Raw genomic sequence first — 22,833 nt, forward strand, 5'->3', positions numbered from 1 at the left:
ATAAATGGAGCAGCAGCAATCCCTTGTCCCAATACACACAGTTCTCGAGAGAAATCCTTTTAGGTGTGGAATATGGGAATGAGGTACCAAATAACCAGACATGGGAGGGCCACTGTCCACTCTCACCCATGGTGTCCCTGTGACAACCTCTCTAGAGGCAGTGGCACCCTCAGCTCAGGCTGTAACTGGAACAGCCAGCCTCACAGACTCTTCCCTGACAGGTCAGGATCTAAACGACCACTTCTAGCAGATGGTGAAGCTGAGTGAATAAGAATTTTCTGAAAGAATGGATTTAGTGGAACAATCATGCTCTAGAATCAAGTTTGTCTTTTTCTAACTTTTTTTTTTACACTCTAATCACAGAAAATTGACTTTATGGAAATGTTTTTGCAAAAAAAAAAGGTCATATAAAAATTCTATTTAAGGCCTCATTTTTCCCTCTATATTAGGGTGAATTTCAAATTTCTAAAACAAATTTGCATGAATTATAAAATCATAGCATTTATCACAGCAAGAGACAAAGCAGTACATTTATGGAAAAAAATCAGAATTATCTGTACCTCTACCAGGTTATTTACACTGCTGAAGACTGAGTACAATTGTCTTCCCTACAACTTCCTTTAAGCTCAGCTCTCCCATTAAAGTGCAAGTGCATTTACACACCTGGTTTTCCATTACAGACAATACAGAGAGCAGTCCTGTCACTGCTGCGTTCAAGACTAGGATGCCTTCAAGTTAACTTTAAAACAGTATGGTTATACAATAAAATTTCTTATTTCTAATTCAAACACACTCAGGTTTTCAAAATTATAGTACAAAATATGTATTTTTCTGGTAAGCATTTTTTACACATGATCTCATTTTTACCTACCAATAGTTAAATTTTCCATTTGTAGATATGGAATTAACTAAAATTTAGTTCTCTTAACCCAACCTAGCTGCCTTTTCTCCATCTCTTTCTGACATTAAGAGTTCCCTAGAAATGGCCGGGTGGCGGTGGGCACACCTTTAATCCCAGTACTCGGGAGGCAGAGCCTGGCAGATCTCTGTGAGTTCGAGGCCAGCCTGGTCTACAGAGTGAGTTCCAGGACAGGCACCAAAACTACACAGAGAAACCCTGTCTTGAAAAAAACAAAAACAAAACAAAAAAACCTCCAAAAAACCAACCTCTGCCCCCCCCCCAAAGAAAAAACCAAAAAAAAAAAGGATCTCCTAAAAATGACTTTCATTTGCTGAGTGTCACATGTACAAAGGATGGCGAAAGGCTGACTGCTGAGTGGTGAAGGGAACGACAGTCCGACCTCAGGCAGCCAACAGCTGAATGGGGGCAGGGGTGAGGAAGCCGCCAGGAGGTGAACATGACACTGGGGAGCATATGGCGATGGCTCCACAGTGTCCGGGGAGAGATCCGGCATCCAAGTTCCCTTCCTTCCTAGAGCTTTACTGTTTAATGCAGGGAATAATATAAATGAATGCTTTATGCTCACTTCTAAGGAAGTGGTGGAAATTATACCCACAATATGATAGCTACCTTCAACATCTAAACCTAAGGGAAGCTGTACTTAATACATGCACAAATAAAAAGCAAGCAAAACAGAAGTTCTTCATACGAAAAGCCGTGCTTCCTGCCCCTTTCCTGGATTAGGATCTGGTCTTGGGAGCTGCGTTCCTGTTGGGGGGGGGGGGGCGGCGGGGGGCGGGGCAGACTGGGCTGTCACTGAAGGAAACAGCCTTTCTCCATCGGCATCACTTCCGCTTTGTTTGACAAGGGCTGATTGTAAGAGAGTGTTCACTACCACTTTTCCGAGCAAGAATGATCCTTGACTTTGTTTTGAGAGGAGATCTTGCTGGATAACCCAGGCTGGCCTTGAACTTGCAGTCTTCCTGCTTCGGCTTCCCTGAGTGCTGGGATTAAAGGCATGTACCATATCTGTAGTTCTTACAAAATTGTCCCTTATAATCTGATTATTCTTTAGGATTTTTTTTTTCTCTGCACAGCTTGAAGGAAAGGCTAATTTATGACCACCGAACAGATTCCTGAGGCTCGTCGATGCCTGAAGTCAGAGACTTCTTTAGTCATGCCTATAGGCACATCTATTTCTTCCTTTCATTGTTAAAATCCTACTTGTGTGTGTGCGCACATGCATGTGCGTGTCACAGTGCACTTGTAGGAGTCGGAGGACAACTTGTAGGCATTCTCTTCTTCCACAGCATGTGGGGCTTGGGCTGCAACTCAGGCTGTCAGGCTTGGCAAAGGCCCTTGACTCTCCAAGCAGCTGCTGGCCCCTGCGCATGTCAGTTTTTGTGATCTAAGTGTGCTTCACAGAACACTTGATCAAAAGTGCTGGGTGCCTGATAAAAAGGCTGACTCCTGGCTCTGGTGAAGACCCTGATCAGGAGGAAAGTGGCCAGGGCCAGGGCCCTGCACTGTCCACAGCTGCTTTCTGATGCTTTGTCACACTAACATCTGGCTCATGGAGCAAATTAGAACAGCTTTTTTTGGGTTCCTCCTGCCTACTTTATCTTCAACACCATGTCTACAGAGCACTGTCCCAGCCAGAATGGGGAGTGGCTGTCGGAACAGCAGAGCACCATCTTATTTTCTTAACATCCCCAAACTCTAGAGTCCTTTACACTTTCCCCACGGGCTTTAATGATTATGAACTCTGTGTGTACATGTGGTGTGTGCCTGTGGAGGTCAGATGCTGATGTTGGGTGTTGTACAACACTTTTCACCTTACTTAGGAGAGATGGTCTCTCATCGGAACTTATCGGCTGGACTGTCTGGCCAATCTTGATTCAGCTGCAGCCCTGGGGTTCTAAACACCTGTAGCCATAGCCTGCTCTTTGGGTGGGTGCTGGGGACCCAAGCTCAGGTCTTCACGCTTGCACAGCTAGCACTTTACCTGCTGAGCTACTTGCCCAGCCCGTGAACCACTCATTGTGAATACGAAAGGATCCCCCATTTAAGAAACACTCTTTAGATCTCAGGGAAAATGGTGATTATGCCGGAGGTTCTCCCCTGGAAGAGCTCACATGAGCAAGTGATAGGCAAGCTGTATCTTAACTAGGAGCTGAGGTCCAGAACCTTCCCCTGCAAAAAAATCCACTGTCAAAAACTGTTCCTTGAAAAACCTTTTAAATCAAATGTACCAGCATGGATTTATATATAAAACTGAATAGTAAGTGGACACATGTACAATACAAAATGTAATTTATAGTAGAGTATATAAACTCTACGCTACAAATCAACTTTGTCAACCCTGAGGAACATCAGAACACCTTGCAGAACTTTTCAAGACCTAGGCTGTACCCAGTTGAGTGGGTCTGGGTGGTTTGAACATCTGTACCTTTTAAGGTTTCCATGGAGAGTCTGTACATGGTTGGTTGAGATCCTCCATTCCGTTTACTCGACCTGAGGTCTTTTAAAGACCAGTGCCATCTGTACAGGCCTTTCTGATTTTCCTTCTCTTCTCCTCCTTTCTTGGGACAGTTAAGTTTCTGGGCTGGGGATGTGCCTCAGGTGGTGGAATGCTTGCCTAGCGTGCATGAGGCCCTAGGTTTCTTTCATCTTCAGCACAGCACCCATCAGGTCCAGGAAGTGCATGCTTGTAATTCCAACACTGGAGAAGTGGAGGCAGGAGGGCCAGAAGTTCAAGGTCATCCTCAGCTACATAGGGAGCTTGGACTGCATAGGACCCTATCTAATAAATAAATAAATGAATAAATAAATAAATAAGTCCTGCTATAGCATGTGTCCCAAATAAGTCTTACTTTGCCATTTCTCTCATCTGAACTCCCCTAATTAATTCAAAGTTGAATTTTAAAAAGTGGTAATTCTACACTATAAAGCATTAGGTAAGATATGAAAATAATGTTCAGATGCTAAATTTTATCAAATAAAGACCATCACTAAGTAATATTTTCCTTCTACACATGTACAACAGAGTAAGATTGCTTAATTTGCTGACAGACACATACAACCAGAAAACCCAATAATAGCATTCTTTTATCTTGATTTTTTTTCCTTCTAAATTTGTGCTTTAACATTCCCAGAATTCTAACTCTCCAGCACCCACATGGTGGCTCACAACCAACCGTCCATGCCTCCAGTTCCACAGAGTCCAACAGCCTCTTCTGGGCTCTGAGGGCACCAGGCACAACGTGCTGCACAAACATACATGCAGACAAAACACTAATGCACATTAAAAATTCTTTAAAAAACTGAGTATGAACAAAAAACTGTGGAGCAAATAAAAAAGAGAGATTTTAGTTTTCTTTTTGTGCCACCCTTACTGAGGGACTTAGTGACTTTAGTGATTAGTGGAATCACGCATGCAAGAAGCAAGCAGGATGTAGGTCTCCTGGTCCTGGTTTGGAAATGCAGTGCTGAATTAAGAACACACAACACACAAGGTCTGGGAAACTTGCTTACACTGTTAGAACAGCAATACTTTAGAATCTAAGAGTCAAGGAATCTACCATAAACAGTATGAAGCCACTTCACTTAGTGCCACTTGTAACCCAACCATTCAGCCCCCATTTATGAACTAACCATTGAACTCACCAGTTCGATATGCCAATAACCTGGCCTGCACCATGCAGTGCCGTGCAACTTCCTGTGGCAAACTTTGATTGTGAATTTCATTGATCTGTTCTGGGTTGCTACAGTAGAATCCGAAGTGTTTCAAGTTGGGCACACTGGAAGCTACTGTGGCCAGAAGCAGGATCAGGTCTTTCATGTTTTGCCTTAGATTGCTAAAATAGGGGTTTTCACACAAGTTCTCCAGACCTATAGTCATTAGTATCTGCTTATGCATTTCTTCATTTGAAACCAAAAATAACATTTCATATTCTTTTATTCTTTCTTGTTTACATTCAGAATAAAAATCAGTGTCAGCACCCGGCAGTGCTCTGGCAGTTTTTTGAATAAAGTCACATTTGTAAGAGGTTTCCTCTACAAACTGCACCATGTAGCACACCAATGGCTGGAGCAGGACACACACATGGGCCCGGCTGTTTGACTTCAATCTTTCTGCTGCTTTGGCATCTAGCTTTGCATCTTCAGAACTAGAAGCTTCGGTGAGCAAACTTATTTCTGGGTCAGAAGGCCAGTAAGAAATTCGGTTAACTCCAGCTAAAAAAAAAAAAAAAAAAAAGTCATTGTTTTGATATAAGCTGAATAGAGGCTTTCTATCTAAATCCAGCCCACCATTACCAAAACAACCATCTTAACTGTCACTTTCAAAATGTGAGGGTTGGCAAAGAAATGCCCACAGGCCAAAATGGGTCTATGGCTAGTCTTTTTTCAGCTGATAGGTTAAATATGGGCTCTACAAGAGAATAGTCTATATCGTATGAGATGATGAGAAATTAAAATTTCAGGGTTCATGTTTATTCAAAGACAAACCCCTTCATTTACATATGCACTAAGTACCCTCAAGTGGCAGACTTGACTGCCACAGCAGAAGCTATGCTGCCTATAAAACCTGAACTATTTACTCTCTGGCTTTTTCAGGAGAGTGTTTGCCAAGCCCTAACAAAGCTCGGGTGGCATTTGTAGATCTCCCGGCTTTGCTAAGTGTGACTGAAAACTCAGCATGAGCATTATACACAAGCTCTTCCATGTTGCCATGGTTGCTTCTGGAAATGTTACAGCCAATACTTGGTAAGGCCTAGAGTTTTGTTAATAAATCATTGTAAATGATACATTTATGCACTACAAATGTTCTTGTCTCAGATTCAGAATTCTTCTGAAGAGCCACATTCTAAAGAGAGAGGAAAATGTCATGCTTTAATGCAATGTTTTTTGAACTAAAAACAACTCCAGCCAATCAAAACAGGGAACTAAATAATGTGACTCCTCATCCAGTTAACCAAGACAGGGGAACACATAATGGGACCCCTCGTAGTTATCAAGATGCCCACCAAAAATTTTCAATTTCAAAAAGCGTTGCTTTTATTTTCTTTAACCTTGGTTTTGTTAACTAGTTTTAAATTAGCATACACAGAGTTTCATGATGCTATTTTTTTACACATTCTATTCTTGTTGACCACAAAGAATTTTTGGTTGTGAGCCTAGCCTTTAACGGCTGAGCCATCTCTCCAGCCCAACCACAAAAAATTTTTAACAGAAAAATATTCGCAGGTGAGGATGGAATGATGAGAAGCGCATCACCAATCTTGAAAAAGCCTATAAATCAAAGAGAAAACAATACACCTGAGGAACATTTTTCCTTCAATGACAGAAGGTAAGCAGTTTTTACTACACAAAAACACAATTAGCTCATTAAATAAAAGTACATACTGATAAGAAAAAGAAGACCTTAAGAGAAACAAAAGATATAAACAAGCAACTTATAAAAGAAACATAACTAGATAACAAACACGAAAAATAAAGTTGAATGAAATTGTTATGCAAGTACCAAATGTTTGTTAATTATGAATAGTTTACAACAGAAAATTTTTTGCTAGTATCTTGTATGATTTCATCTCAACAAGATTGAAAGTTTTTGTATTATTTATTCATGTGCTTGTGCAATAGAAGATTTTATTTTGTGTGTTTGTACATGTGAGTTCTAGTGTCCACAGAAGAGGGTGCTGGATTTCCTGGAGCTAGATTTACAGGCAGTTTTTGTGTGCTGCTTGACTTGGGTGCTGGGACCTGAACTTAGGTTCCCCACAAGAACAGGAAGTACTCATAACCACTGAACAGCAATAGAAAACTTAAGACACATGCAGAAGGCAGTTCAGTTCACTCTGAACTCAGCCACTTACATGGTCCTTAAGGTAACCCTCATACTGTGATTTGTAGCAATTACTTTATATACTTCTGTTATTTGTAGCAATTACTTCAGCTCTGATTCACTCAGAACACTAAGATGAGGTGTACTTGGCTGAGGGCCAATGAAACAGATGACTTTTCTTATTTCTTATGTGTTCTGTTCCATAACACAAAATCAAGAGGCTATCAGTCTTCCAAAGCTTTCCACAGAAGCCCTACTGATAATCGCAATCCATCCACCACTACTCCACAAGGGGACCTTTCCAATTCAAATGCTGAACCTTACTTCATGCCTCCATTACTATATGTGCCGCTGCCTTGGCTAGCAACATGAAGACCCCTGTTCTACATCCAACCCACTGTGATGGTTTTAATGAGAAATGTCTGCTTTGGGCCTGCATGTGAGCCCCTGGCCTGGTTGGTGGCACTGTTTGGGGAGGCTATAGAACCTTTAGGAGGTACAGTCTTGCTGGAGGAACTAACTCACTGGGGTGGGCTTGGGCAGTCTGGAGACTCACTGCACTTCCTGTTCTCTGCTTCCTGCTGCCATGCCTGCCTGCTGCTATGCCTCCCTATCATGAATGGACTCTAATCCATTCACAAGCCCAAGTAAACTTGTCCATAAGTTGCTTTTGGTCATGGTATTTTATCACAGAAACAGAACAGTAACTAACACAGCCATGAAGATCCAGCTAGTGCCAGCCTTCACAACACAGCATCCAAGATTCTGAGCTCATGCATCACTTATAGCCTGTGTCATTTATTTGATACCAAGTAACCCCTGAGGGAAAGGGTTGGGAGTCATATTTGTTGTCTTCTTCCTTCTAGAGCTACTAGGTACCCATATATAAGATACATTCTTTAAAAGGATACAATCATCTGCATATTTGCCTACCTATAAAATAGAATCAGAAGCAGTTAGGTGTCTACACATTACAATTTTGTGTGACCCATCCAAGGTTTATAGTAACCTTTGGGAGTGTGCTGGCTAATTTTTGTGAACTCTACACAAACTTAGCCATATTTTGGAAAAGAGAGTCTGGAGAAATTAGGGAAATGTCTCTATCTGACTGTCCTGTGGGCATGTCTGTGGGGCATTTTCTTTATTAATGATTAGTGTGTAAGGGCCCAGTCCACTGTGGGTGGTACCATTTCTGGGCTTGGGTTATACAGGAAAGCCATGGAGAGCAAGTCAGTAAGCAGTTCCTGAACTGAGTTCCTGCCTGACTTCTTTAATGATCAACTCTATGTGGACTTGAAAGCCAAGTAAGCCCTTTCCTTCCCACGTTTGTTTTGGTCATGGTGTTACCACAGCAACAAAAAGGAAACTAGGAGAGAGACAGCTGCCCAGCCAGAGCCTACCATCCCACAATGATATGAACACAAAGACCGTATGTGGCCTCCAGGTCATAGCTTTTGTTTTGTTCTGTGGTGATGGGAAAAACCAGGGCCTCACCCAGGCCACGCAAGCCCTCCACCACTGAGCTACAATCCCAGCTGCTCTCCTGCAAGCGGCAGTTTGAAGAAGCAGATATGCCTTCTGTGGATGCAGAGGACTCAAGGGAGGCCCCGGGATGACAAAAGGAGGGAGGAGAATCATGCCTAACCCCACAAACCAACCATGTGATCAAAACCATCTGCTGCTCAGCAGTGCCTGTGTCTGTCAACTGTAGGGTGAGAGACAGTCTTACGCCACTGAAATTGGGGAGTTCCTTTGTAAACTAATTAGCCTGTAATTTACCCAGGGTCATTTGGCAGATCAGTAGGCAGAGCTGAGCTCAGAATCCACGTTTTCAGTCTTGAACTCTTACATGTATAAACAGTCTTCAAACACGCATCTCCACCCCCCATTATCTGTTATTGAGGCAGTGTGTTCCCTCATGTCTGCTCAGATAAATGAGCTGAATTCCCAGCACCGCCTTATCTGTACTCACCATTCACAATCATTTTCAAACAAGCAGAACATGGTTTTCTTGAAAAATAAAGATCACAGTTTTTCAGCCTGGACCCGTGTTTAATGAGAGCAATCTGCCCAGTGTGCAGGTCTTCACTGGAGCAGTGAAGACCAATGATTTTCATGTTTTTCACCACCACAAGACCAGTTTTCTTCACCTGGTTAAGACACGGAATAATAAAGTATTAATAAACTCTTACTATCCTTCCATGGGTAATATTTGTTTTTCTAATGAGAAGAAAGCTATGCTTAGTTCTTACCTAAACACCGTCTGCATAAAAACAGATTTCTAATCAGGACCACAAAGAATTTCTGAGAACTTCATATTGACTTTAAATGAGAAAATTTCAAAACTAGAGCTCTATTAATTAATCAGTTACAGGTGTGACTAGTATTACTTTGTTCCAATGAAAGATGAATTCATTTTAACGTAATAAAGGCCACAAGCCGAGTCAGCTGACTGCTTTCTCCCACCATCCAGGCTAGGACTATTTAACTGCAAGCTTCATAATGGTGTACGGAAATCTTCTGGGTTTCACACAGGCCTCCAAAGGATCCACAGATGGTAAAGGCAGAACTAAAGCAGACATCATCACAACTCTCAAATTACAAGATTTTTTTTTTGAGTCAGGATTGCATTATATAGCCCAAGCTGGTCTTAACTTGTGCTAAAGAGATAGCTCAGCTACTAAAGGTAAGGGAACAACTAAAATGTCATGCATTTGACTCCAAACTTGCAACATGTAAACCTTCCCTCTTTATCTCCAAGTATCTTCTAACTGTACATTCCTTGAATATACTGTGTGTGGTGATATTTTATTTGTGATAAAACGCGATATTATTTATTTGTATGTTAATAAATAAAGTTGCTGGAGATCAGAGGTCAAATAGCCATTAAGCACAAGTCTGGCAGTGGTAGCACATGCCTTTAATCTGATCACATGGCAGGCAGAGTCTCTGTGTGGTCAAGGACACAGCCAAGCGTGGTGACACCAGCCTTTAATCCCAGTACCAACCATAGAGACGTGGAGGTCTGTATAGACAGGCAGTGATGAGAAAGTCATGTGGCTAGGCTTAGAGCCAATGAGAAGGCAGAACAGAAAGGCAATAAAAACACAAGTCAGTGTGGTAGGCTAAAGCTAGTCGTGGCTATTGCTCTGATCTCTTTGGCTATTCCTCTGTATTTGGCTCTGTGTTTCTTATTTACTAAGACTGTTAAGAATTTCATCTACAACAGTAGATGTTATTTTCTCCTTCCAGCAAGCTTGTTTGCAACACTGTTCATTTTAGAAAGCAACCAATGAAAATGGCCTCAGCAAAGCGTCTGGCTGTTCAACTGAGCCAACTTGGCCAGCGGAGTGGCTGCAACTCAGTTGAAGGACATCAGCTTACATTGTCAGCAGACAGAAATAAACCAGAAAAAAATGACTGTATGTGACCAGACACAGGAAGCACATTACCAACCTCTTACTAGAACAGTCTTTCAGGCCACGTTTATCACTTTTTGAGTCCTTTTAAAACAAAATAAAAATAGCTGGGTGTGGTGGTGCACGCCTTTAACCCCAGCACGTGAAGGCAGAGGCGGGTAGATCTTTGAGTTTGAGGCCAGCCTGGTCTACAGAGCGAGTTCCAGGACAGCCAACGCTACTCAGAGAAAACCTATCTTGAAAAACAAAAAATAAAACACTGCTCTCCCATCAAAAAACAAACAAATAACAACAATAGCAACAAAACCTGTTAATTTTGCTTCTAGCTAAGGCCAAAGTATCTAGTTTGAGATGGAAGTTTTCACCCCCAACGGGAAGCCCAAGTTGTGTTCCAGCCTGGGACTTCTAGTTACCACAGCCCCAGCACGCTGACCGGGGAACCGCTCTTCTGGGCCCTGGCTTGCCTCACTTCATGCACATCTTGGCAAGTTTCTATATAACTTTAGAGGTTTACATTAAAACATGATAGAACAGGACCACCTTTTGCGCATGACTCAGTCAGTATATTTACTTGGGTGATACACTGTTTCTCCCCCTTTGTTTTTCTCTTCTACTGAAAACATCTAAGCATTCTGAGGCAAATTATTTCTAAATCACACTAGGCAGTGAAGAGACTCACTCCCAGAATTAATCAGGCAACTTATACAGACAGACATCAGAATAAGTCTTTTCAAAATGCATGTACTTATTTTCTGCATATGATGAATAAACAAATCTCTCTGGAAGTTAAAAGTAGAGTGACGAGGAATACCAGACAGAATGGTGGGGGACAAATTTGTCTTTTGGTCTGATTGCCCATGTTTCATAGATACTAGCAGAAAACATGGAACTCCTGGGTCAGGGACAAAAGACCCTGAAGAGTGAGAAGCACATTTGTAGTGGTCCACACACTCCAGCCCCCTGGGGAGTGATGCAGCTTGGAACCACAGTGGCTATGCTTTTTAGGAGAAGAACATTAGATGCTGGTGTTTGAAGGCAAACAGTAAACCAATCTGCTGTTTGTTCCAGAGGGAGATACTTCAACCCTCAATGTTTTAGAAATGACCAAGATAAAGACCAATTAGGCTTTGCATTCTCGCTGTAATAACCAAGATACACACGTGTGGAGGAACCTGCAGGGGTATTGCCCAACACATCTGTGTGACTCAGGATTAGAAGTTACACTTGAGAATTAGACAAGTAGGAGAACATGACAGAATCCTCCCACTTGAGTTTTCAAACAGGAAAGAGGTATAGGTTTGTCTGTACACAGAGGCCTTTAAGGGGAATCTAGAAACTCCCCTGAGCATGGGGAGGTCTTGTACAGGACTTTATCCATTCCTCTTGCTTTGTTATTATGAGTTTGTACATCCTTTTTAAATCACCTGTTTTTTGTCAGAAGACACTCTGGCCAACTCTTCATTATCTCCTAAGGGGCCACGGTTTTCCTCTTCATTTTTCTAATTAAAATCAGATTAAGAGGGAAAACAATTAATATGATGAATTATTTGATATTGATAATGTATAATCGATATGATAAATACATCTCAGTATTTAAGGGCTGGTTTTCTCTGAATCATTTTCCCCCTTATGAAGCTCTGCACTGATGTCTCACTTTGCTCGGGTACAGACTCAGACTCTACCCAAGCTAGTATGTAAGGCCACATAATTTAAACTACAAGGAAAGCATGAACCAGTAAGAAAGAAAATTCTTCTGAAATGTCAGCCATCTTCATAGTACCTAACTTCTACTTCAAAACTTTTTATGAACTGCCTCTCAGCCTTCTTATAAGTCTCAATAGACAATTTCTTTTTCAATCATTTATTGGACACTTTAAAATTCTGTTTTTATTGCTGAACAATGTAAGTATTTGATAGCATAGAAGAATTCAGACACCAGTCATATTTACAAATATATCAAACCTATTAAATATTAAATTTGGCAAAATTGACAATGTAAATGTCCATCAATATAATTGACTTATACAATTTATTAAAGTCTTAATCAGAACACCGTCTATCACAGTGCAGGCATGAAGAGAGTTTTAAGTTCAACTCATTCATTGCTCACAAGAACTCCACCAAGGCTGGAAGTGTGTGCTCAGGATTGGAGTTCTTGCTTTGCATGTACAAGGCTATGAGTTCAATTACCAGGACCTCAAAACAAAACAAAGCATGTTGCATGTACTAGTGATTTTTTCCACTGTACTAAAAAGGAAGCTGACGCACAAACAGAAAATACCTTACTCAAAGCTACACAAACCAGCAATAGTGTGAACTGGAATGTGAGCTCAGGCAGGCTGGCTATGAACCTCTGGCTACTCTTAAAATACTAGATCAAGCTGCTGCTCCCAGGCACATAATGCCACAGCATATGTATTTTTACATCTGGTGAAATAAAAAGATCTAGAATAAAATATCTCAAGCAAGTGAAAGAAAAACAGTTAAAACAATAGGAAAATGTCAACAGTCTCTAGGTGGTAAAGTAGTGAGGATTTTTTCTCTGTTCATTATTTTATAAATAATGAACACATACTAATTTGGTAACTCATAAAATATTTCATACAGCTATATGTCAAATTGCATCTTGGAGCTTCCGTGACTTACTCTGTGTGATTAGTTTTTGTCAACCTGACATAACTAGAGACATCTAGGAGAAGAGAACTTCAGTTAAGGAGTTGCCTCTATCAGATAGGCCCATGGGCATGCCTTCAGGGTAGTTTATTCCTTAATAACTACATTGATATGTGAGGGCTCAGCCCACTGTGGGCAGTGCCAACACTAGGCATGTGGTCTTGGATTACATAAGAAAGGGGGCTAGGAGAACTGAAAAGTTACTTAAGTATATTAACTAGTACAAAGAGAACCCTCCAGAAAGCATATGATTTTTTTAATGCTGCTGGTTTACTGGTACCCTCCTCAGTTTCAATAATAATGTTTATACAGGAAGGATAAAAACGGAGGCTCACGTGCTCCCTTTCATTTGTTCCTCCCCAGCCCTATCACTGGTTTTGCGTTTCTGCAGCAGCCAAGACACTCAAACTGATGAAACTCATATACATACCTGCTTTCCTGACAGTAGATGCACAACGAAGTGATAACAACAACCTATGCATTTTGTAAATTTGCTTTTCTGGTATTTAAAACACATTTTCCATTTAGACAATGCTAAAAATGATAACCAAGTTCTCAAGCTAGCATACATTACTGGAGTAATCTTGGGGGTGCCGTTGCTACATGACCGCACATGCATTGTTCAGTAGCAAAGCAAGGGGCCTTCTGGCCCATGTAATCCCTACACTGCATGATCACGTAATTTGCACTGCGCAGTGTGATCATGCAATCTATACGCAATGTGGCATAGCTCCAAAAGCCTATATGTGCGTGTGTGTGGGGGGATCCATAAAAAGCGAGTCACAGACTCCTCCCCCTTTCTTCTCCTTCTTCCTCTCCATGCACAACCTTCCATAGGCCTAAAGCACATTCCCCTCTGTTCCTTCTCCTAATAAGCTCTTACAGTGGGTTTTGTTGTGCCTTGTGGCTTTTCTCACCTGGTAAACAGAGCCACTGAATGCATAAAACTAACAGGTGCCTCAGTCCAGTGCCTGTGGGTCCCAAGGCTTATGGCTAAGGAATAAAAGGGAAGCCTGCCTGACACTGTGGCTTGGCGGCTGTGGGAAATCTGGGCACGAAGCCCAGCTGAAAGACATTAACCAGTCAACAGTAGCAAGGAGACGTCAGGATCTAGAAGAAGTAAACTTTCCTAGGTCAAACCTCTTTCCAAGTTGGCTGGCTTTTAGAAAAGAAGGATTTATTTTGATGACCCCTCTAATTATTTCTATGTCTAGTTAAGATTTTAATTTAAAAGCCTTAAACTGATACAGGTATAAGTCAGATTCTTAAACAAGAGTTCAAATAAAATATTTAAAATAAAGCCAATTTATTTCTCTTAAACAAACAAGACTTTCATGGCATCTGTCAGATGAAGGAAAGGATGCCAGAAAAGCAGACCACCTCAGGATGAGGAGGAGGCACTAAGTAAACAGCACTGTCCTTTGTTTAAAAAGGCAGGAGGTTTGATCAACACTTGTTTCTAATGAAGTTTTACAACCCTGAAACTTACCTAGAGGCATTTTAATCAGAATGCTAATAGCCTTATCTCAGTTTTCTCTATCAGAATGAGGAAGTTTCCTAATAGAAAGTTACACATTACACTTCACTAATTAAAAAAAAAAACTTATGCATCAATAAAGGACAATACAATTTATATGTGTATAAACAGAATTATGATGAGATCAAATGTGGCTAATAATTAAAAAGATTTTCAATTTTGGCATTTAGTTACTAACAAACCTGACTTTCACAATGTACATTTTTAAGGTGTGAAGTGTCTCCCAAAGAAAACCATTAATCAAGGCATACACTAGGACTAACTTTTCAGACTGGAAAGATGAGCTATTATGCTGTGAGTCCCAAGCATAATGTCTTGAAGCTATTTCTCAAGTTTGAAGGCCTGATGGATTTGACCATGAGAACTACAAGAGGGCAATGAAATCAAACTCAGGGTACTGCTTTTCCAAGGGTAAAAACTATCTACAGAAACAAGTTATACCTGAGACTTCTGCCCTTGGGCTTCTACTCCTGGGAAGAGCTCCATCCAGAGACTGAGCAGAGTGAAAAGGTTGACTTTAGAAAGCCTTGGTACTTGACCTACAAAAGAGAGGGGAATCACTTCAGAATTCCACTAGTGATGGCAAAGGAGCTGAGCTCAAACCTACTTGTGAAATGCAAACAGATTAGCAGGTAAGAGAATCATAGCTATATTAGAAGCGGCCACAACCTAACTTTCAGTGACCTCCGGTGGCTCTTTCCAAAGTTGGGTCCTTTTTTTTTTTGCTCCAGGTCACCCCATGGGCAAAACAATACAATCGGCACAGAAGCTCTGGAAATATATAAGAAATAAACTGGGGCAAGTCCTCGCCGCTGACAGCCTAGAGCAAGGTTTTTGTTGTTGTTTGTTTTGTTTGCGCTGGAACAAGGCATTGCTAAAAGGGAAATGGTTAGAACACGCCTGATTTTCAACCATAAGGAGAAACTTGAGGGAACTTCATCGCATGTGGTGAATTAGGAAACTAAAGCAAAAGCTCAATTTCAGGCTCTTCAGCCCCAGGAGTCTAGGTCCTGCCACCAGGAGAGCAGGGCAGGGCGCGCTACCAGTGAAGCCAGGGCAGCACAGCCCCAGGACACGCCTCTGGCAAGGAGACCAGGAAGCAGCCGGCCTGGCGCGAGTGGCGGAGACAGACAGACAGAGCGCTTGGCGGGAGACACGAGGCAGGAAGGTTGCGGGAAGGAGACAGTGCAGGCAGGGCGCCGAGACGGAGGGCGATACAGGGCAGGCGGGCCGGGGACAGTGTAGGCAGGACACAGAGCCGGAGGGAGACACAGGGCAGGCGGGCCAGGGGGGACAGTGTAGGAAGGACACAGAGCCGGAGGGAGACACAGGGCAGGCGGGCCGGGGGGGACAGTGTAGGCAGGACACAGAGCTGGAGGGAGACACAGTGCAGACGGGCGGGGGGACAGTGTAGGCAGGACACAGAGCCGGAGGGAGACCGGCGGCAGGCGGGGCGGGGACGGTGTAGGCAGGACACAGAGCCGGAGGGAGACACAGGGCAGGCGGGCGGGGGGACAGCGTAGACAGAACACAGAGCCGGAGGGAGACCGGCGGCAGGCGGGGCGCCAGGCGGGCGAGGCGGCGGACGGGAGCAGGGCCACGCACTCACCCGTCATGCTGCCAGTCTGCGTGCCGACTGACCGCCCGGCCCCTGAGCCCTCCAGACTCTGCATCTGATCAGCTTCTTTCATCCCCAGCCCAGAGGCCTCGGCCCAGGACAGCTCGCCCAGTCAGGCATGATAGAACACACCGCAACTCCCCTCCGACCGCCTCCACGGCCTGTCAACAACCGCTCGCTTCGCGCAGCAAGATGACGTCGCAGCATGCCCGTCGCTTCTGGCGCCCGACGTGACGTCAGAGCCCGGTGGCCCAGGTGGAGGTGGTTACCTGGGCTGTCGGTCTCCTGCAGCTCTGTGTATCTGGCTCTGTTCAGTGGTGTTTGCAGAAAGAAGGGCGCTTGAAGACTGCTTGGTCCGAGACCTTAGGTGCTACGGCCCGCCGCGGGGACCTGGGTGGAGGACCTGGGCAGAGAGGTGCGAACGTGAAACCGGAGTGGGCGAGGGAGCAAGCAGGGTTGTCAGAACCCGGCCATCAGAGATGGACGGATCCCAGGGCGTTTGGTTCTGCTTCTTACCAAGCACGAACAGACATTGAGGAGGGAGGGGCGGACGGAGTAGCCAGCGGACCCTGGAAAATCTGAGTTGTCAACTTTTGTGAGTTTGTAACCAGTGTGTGTGTGTGTGTGTGTGTGTGTGTGTGTGTGTGTGTGTGTGTGTACAAGCCGGTGCCTTCCTTTATGGCCAGCCCTCCATCTGTTTGAGACAGGGTCTCTCGCTGAACCTGGAGCTCACTGATTGGCTCGACTGGCCGGCAAGCCATGGAGATCCATCGTCCTATCTCAGATTTCCCACTGTTCAGATTATAGCTTGTGTGGCTTCACCCAGGCCTGCTTTCTTATGTGGGCTTGAGGAATCCAAAAGGAACTTGGGTCCTCAAGTTTATACCTAAAGCACTTACACAATGAACTTTTTAAAATGTCCTAGGCGTGACTTAAAAATGAAGCCTTGGAGGGCTAGAGAGATACCCCAGTGATTAAGAGCACTTCCTACTCTTCCAGAGGACCCGAGTTCAGTTCCCTTCCAGTGGTTCACTACAACCTGTAACTAACTCCAGCTTCAAAGGATCTGATGCCTCTTCTGGCCTCTGGGGGCACTGCACACTTGTAGCATACATTCACACACAACACACACATACATATTAAGAAAAGAAATTAAGTGTTCCTTCCCCAGTGATTCAGAGCCCTATTTCCATCACCAGCGTATTTGGTACCTCAACATGAAATGTAAGTAGCAAAACAGAATTTTCTTTCTGGTTATGAAGGCAAAAGCTGAGCATTAAGGAGGTACATCATTTAGAAAGAACTCAAGTGGGAATTTTCAGTATTGATGGTGTAGCCATAGTTAAGTGATTTTTACTACTATATAGTATTTGATTATATATATGCCACAACACATTTGAGCACAGGAACATCTGGGATATATCTAATTACTTGCTGCAGCAAACCAAAAATATTTTTAAATAATGCTTCTATACATATTTACATATGTCTCATGTGAATGTGCAGAGTTTCTTTAGGGGCTGGAGAGATGGCTCAGCAGCTAAGAGCATCTGGCTGCTTTTCCAGAGGTCCTGAGTTCAATTTCCAGCAACTGCGTGGTGGCTCATAACCATCTGTAGTGAGATCTGGCACCCTCTTCTGGCTTGCAGGCATAAATGCAGAGAGAACACTACATAATAAATATTTTAAAAGATATTAAAAAGGTAAAAAGTTTCTTTAGAAACCACATATAGAATTCTTAGGCCACTGTCAAGTTTACTAGACAAACTGATGTGTGTTCTAATGAGTTTGAACTAGTTTATGTAGATCTGAATCCCATCCTTTCCTGGTATTGTCTGACTTCATGTTTGACAATCTAGTTGATACAAATGTATCTTATGGCTTGATTTCCTCTAATTTCTTCTTAGGTTAACTCTCTTATGTTGATTGGCCATACATGTTTCCTCTCTTTGAAATGCCTATTAATTTATTTTTTTGACTGTATTTTATTTTGAATTAAAGCCCTAGACTCAGATTGTTGTGGAAGAGATGGAAAGATTGTAAGAGCCAGGGGAACAGGGATTTTGCTGTGAGATGTATCACCTAGAAATATCATAAGCTCCATTCGTAGAGTCTCATAAAAATTCTTGCTACAATGCTAATTCTTAAATTGTAACATTTGTCTTCTCTCCTTCTCATTTTTTGGTTTAATTATGTGTGGGTGGACAATATATGTACATGTATGCAGGTGCTCATAGAGACCAGAGGAGGGCTTCAGATCCTCTGGATCTGGAATTTTAGGTGGTTGCAAACTGCCTGCTGTGGGTGCTGGGAACTGAACTCTGTTCTTCTGCAAGAGCAACACGTGCTCTTAACCACTGAGTCATCTTTCCAGTCCCATAACAAAAGTTTCATCTGTGCCATCTTTGATGAGAACAGAATCCCCTCAGGCACAGACTCTTTCAAAGCTACTAAGGGAAACTTTATCTAAATCTAAAGAACTCACAATTCATAGTTTGAGGTGGAATTCTACTCTCCCAGAGAGGCTGAATAGCAAGTATCTAACCTTCTCCCTTTGCTGGCGTCTTCCAAAAAAAACCCAGCGTCCTTCCCTCAGTCCCCACTTAAAAACCCTTGCCACATGTGGTTATTCTTTACCACTTCCTGTCACTCCTTGCTGAGTCAGTCTCTTGTTCACAGGTTAATTTTATTTAATCAGACACATTTTCTGAATTGTTAATAAAAGCAGTAGGAAAAAATGCAACACACTTTAAAATAATATTCTCTAACATTTTTTCTTGACTGGACTCGGGCCATGCAGTGTGAGTCAAAATGTCCAGCAAGTGATGATGAATCTTCCCAGTGCCACATACTCCTCAGGCACTAAGAGACCCTCACAGTCAGATGAAGTGATTGGGAGTGTGAAGGCCTAGACTTTAACTTTACAGGCTCAGGAATGTGCCATGACAACTCAAATGGATACAGAGCAGTATCTTCCTGTAGACATCCTGTCTGTGGTTTATGACCCTTAAAGATATGTAGATAATCCTGCTAAGCAGTCCAGATAATCCTGTTCAGCGGGTTGTGGTTCCCCGCCAAAAGTCTAACCCAATGGTTTCAAATGTGGTTTCGCGCCCAAAGTCTAGACCAATAGTTTCAAAAAAAAAAAAAAAATCACCTTGCCCCATACGCCTTCTACCCAATCCCAAGTTGCCAATTCCCGGCTTGTGGTTTTTCCCTCTAAAACCTCTCTGCACCTGGGTTGAACCTGAATAAAAGGACCCTTATGTACTTGCATTGGAAACCAGCTCCTTGGTGGTCTCTGGGGGTTTTGCCAAATGGGTACAACAGAAGGAAGCCTGTGTGGCCAAGAAGAATGAACAAACCTAGAAACTGGAAGACTCTCTCAGACCTAAAGTCTTAGTCAAGAGTGAACAAATAGCTTGGAACCTCAGTCATACAGTCACAAGGAACTGTGGAGGTCTACATTGTCACTTACTCCATTATTAGACAGTACCTACAGTGATTATTTGGTGAAGAATCTTCAAGGTTTGCCCATGATGCAGCGGTTCTGCCTACTATCTACAGAAATTCTCCTTGTTCTCTTCTCTTTGGCCACGTGGCTCTGTCTACCGACTACAGAAACTGCCTTGTTCTTTCTCTCCTGGCCATACAACTCTGCTCTGTCTAGGAGTGGAGCCTCATCCTTCACTCCACCTGGATATTCAAAAACCTCCTTTGTTCTGAGTCAATTGCTCTGGAATGCTATTTTCCCTGTCTGGGGAAGGGAAGTCTAAGCTTCATTTGCATAAGAAACAAAGCTATGCATCTACAGCCTGCCTATCTCCTAGGCCTAGCAGGGGGGTTACCTAGTGGATTAGCAGTAGGTCTGAGAAGTTAAACTGTTTGCCAAATGGCCTAGTAGTATATGGGCACATAAGAATTTCATAGCCGCCGGGCGGTGGTGGTGCACGCCTTTAATCCCAGCACTCGGGAGGCAGAGGCAGGCGGATCTCTGTGAGTTCGAGGCCAGCCTGGGCTACCAAGTGAGTCCCAGGAAAGGCGCAAAGCTACACAGAGAAACCCTGTCTCAAAAAAACCAAAAAAAAAACCAAAAAAAAAAAAAGAATTTCATAGCCAAAGACAACTGATATATATTAATAAGCTAAATAACACCAAATATTCCTTGATAAATGGCTTCCTCTTGAAGGACACCTTGGTCAGTCAAGGTATAGCTTATAATATACGGCTGAATCTCTAATATATTCTTGTGGCTCGCTGCATTAACACATATTTCTTATCTGTGTTTTGCCACGTGATTTGTGGCTTGCTACCTCAATTTTTTTTTACATGTCTTGCCTCGTCGGTGGCTGGCTGGCTGGGGGCTGCCTGACTCTGACTCTGCTGCTGCTGCTTTCTTCCCTTCCTTCTTTTGGTCGTCCTGCCCATACTTCCTGTCTCACATAAAACCAGAGACAGCTTAAAAAAGGATTCTAAACACACAAAAATAGAGTCAAACTTAACTTCTTGGCAACTGCTTTTTCTCTGTTGGGCTCTGTTTGCTAGAGGTGATCAGAGGTGTTGCTCCTTTAAGAGATGGTTTCCTGACTCAACATTAGCAGCAAAAAACATGAAGCTTTTTTTAGAGGCCCTGCTGCCAAACATTTATATGGTGTTTATGAGCAGCCAGCAGCACACTACTTGGTGGCGGCATGGACCTAAAACCTCCCCAGAGTTGGGGGTGATACACATGGCTTCTTCCAGTACCTCCACCATGAAGCTAGACTCTCAAGAAGCCAAGGAATGGGGTGGAGCCAGCCACTTTAATCCTAGCCATGCCTGCTTAGCAGATTAAATGCTTATCTGGTCAGAAAAAGATAGAAATGTACAGTAAAGACGGATTCAGACAAAAAACAAAAACAAAACCCTCTAATTGGGTTACAGTGTGTTTAAAAATATATGTAGGCTTGGGAGAGTAAAGAGAAGGTATAGGCAGTCAAAAAACATATGTAGTTTTAAAATAATAAAGTCCTTAAAAAGGGAGTAAAGTAACATAAAAAGAGCCATGCAAGACAGAAAATGCACAGAGAGTCTGGATACTGTTTGTTATTGTGTTGTTTTTGAATTGTTTGACAGTTGAGGAAGGAGCAACAGCTACTAAGAGACATTTGATTATAAATGTTGCTGGATTCATCCAATCTATATATTTTGAAAATGCTTTGACTTTAAATTTTAAATCAAAAGATATGTCATTTTGTAGGTTATTGCTGTGAGATGTCATTCTGCATACTGTGAATATGTGCTGCTCTGATTGGTTGATAAATAAAACATTGATTGGCCAGTAGCCAGGCAGGAAGTATAGGCAGGGTGAGCAGATGAGAATTCTGGGAAGAGGAAGGAGTCACTAGCCAGACACAGAGGAAGCAAGATGACAAGGCAGAACTGAGAAAAGGTACCAAGCCATGTGGCTAAATATAGATAAGAATCATGGGTTAATTTAAGTGTAAGAGCTAGTCAGTAATAAGCCTGAGCTAATGGCCAAGTAGTTATAATTAATATAAGCTTCTGAGTGATTATTTTATAAGCAGGCCATGGGACTATGAGGGCCTGGTGGGACCAAAGAGAACTTCTGTCTACAGGTTATGCTTTTATTTCCATAGGAAATGAGAGGCTGTGGATTCATTCTGTGTTAAGAAAAATTAGATTTGATCAAGGAAGATCCCCCTGAAAAATCTCCAATGGGAACAGATAATCCAACATTTCAGAGCACCTCTGTTGCAGTTTCCTCTGGGTTCTGCATCCAAAAAGGCTTCAAGACTGCTGACTGAGATTACTCAGCCTCACAGACGACTCCATAATCCTAACTTTTCTCAGGTTCCCATAAGATTAACAGCATATCCAATCAGCAGGAAGTAGCCTAGGAAACTACATCCATGTTCCCAAAAAATGGATTATGGATGTTTGCCATTGTTTAAGGAGTTTAGTTAAAAATTGTTATTGGTCATAGTCAATCTTTTTTTAAAAGAAGAAAGGGGGTATGATATAGAAATTATGGGGGGAAAGGGTAGATTATTAAATCTACTTTAATCAAAAAAACAACAACTGTTAATCTTACATATTTTACATTACTATGGATTTTAGTTTATTGATACAAGTTTAAAGTTAATTTTGTTATACTATATGCATATTTCTACCCTTGTTTAGGGTATTATGTTTATGCAGCTTATTTAAAATGTAATATATAATTAAGAAATACAACTTAATAGTCATCTTAATAGTCAAACTTATAGTCATGTTAGTTAGGTTTTCTAGGAGTACAGAGATCTATTTCAGGTAGATAGACAATCTTCAAACACTTCAAAGACCTACAGAATATGGCATTTAAGATGTTTTTTAAAAAACTTAGACATTTCATGACAATGAGACACATCTGCTCCTGGCAGCACCAATTACTTCAAACAGGATTATGGACATCAAAGAAACTCCATATGGAGTTTACGTTCTTATGGCAAAAGCTAGCCATGTGGGCAAAGAAAGTGCCCTTCCTCAACTGCCGACAGTATGCTGTCCAGATTGGACAAGCAGAACACAAAAAAAAGTGACTGCAGAACTTTGCCAAAACAAGGTGTGACAGTCCTTCAAACATCCTGCTTCGTAGATAAGTCTGTCAGAGATGCTAGGCCAGATATGGGCTAAAGATGGGTGCCCCAACATTGCAGAGGAACCTTGGGTGACTGTCCAGGCCATCTGATGTCTCTATCATTAGGCGACAGACATGTCACCCTTCTGGGGTCTTTGATGGAGTTGAAGACTAAAAAGTTATAATTATAGTTTTTCTTAGTTATGATAGAAAGTAAATTA

At 42.4% G+C, this 22,833-nt stretch overlaps 1 protein-coding gene across 3 annotated transcripts in view; it reads right to left on the minus strand.

Annotated features, from left to right (window-relative positions):
- Cdadc1 (cytidine and dCMP deaminase domain containing 1) overlaps positions 1-16,195 on the minus strand; it is a 32,925-nt gene extending 16,730 nt beyond the window's left edge. For 2 of the 3 annotated variants that reach the window (XM_006988446.4, XM_042284953.2), the window contains exons 1-5: positions 15,985-16,195; positions 14,817-14,914; positions 11,590-11,664; positions 8,719-8,896; positions 4,568-5,137 (exon numbers count right to left, since the gene is read on the minus strand). In XM_006988446.4, coding sequence (XP_006988508.3) covers positions 4,568-5,137; positions 8,719-8,896; positions 11,590-11,664; positions 14,817-14,914; positions 15,985-16,066 — 1,003 coding nt within the window. In that variant the 5' untranslated portion in view covers positions 16,067-16,195. The remainder of the gene's footprint in view (positions 1-4,567; positions 5,138-8,718; positions 8,897-11,589; positions 11,665-14,816; positions 14,915-15,984) is intronic. The other variant, XM_042284954.2, reaches the window with a different exon arrangement.
- Between the last annotated feature and the right edge of the window lie 6,638 nt (positions 16,196-22,833).

This window comes from Peromyscus maniculatus, chromosome 9, assembly GCF_049852395.1.
Source record: "Peromyscus maniculatus bairdii isolate BWxNUB_F1_BW_parent chromosome 9, HU_Pman_BW_mat_3.1, whole genome shotgun sequence".
Taxonomy (NCBI): Eukaryota; Metazoa; Chordata; class Mammalia; order Rodentia; family Cricetidae; genus Peromyscus; species Peromyscus maniculatus.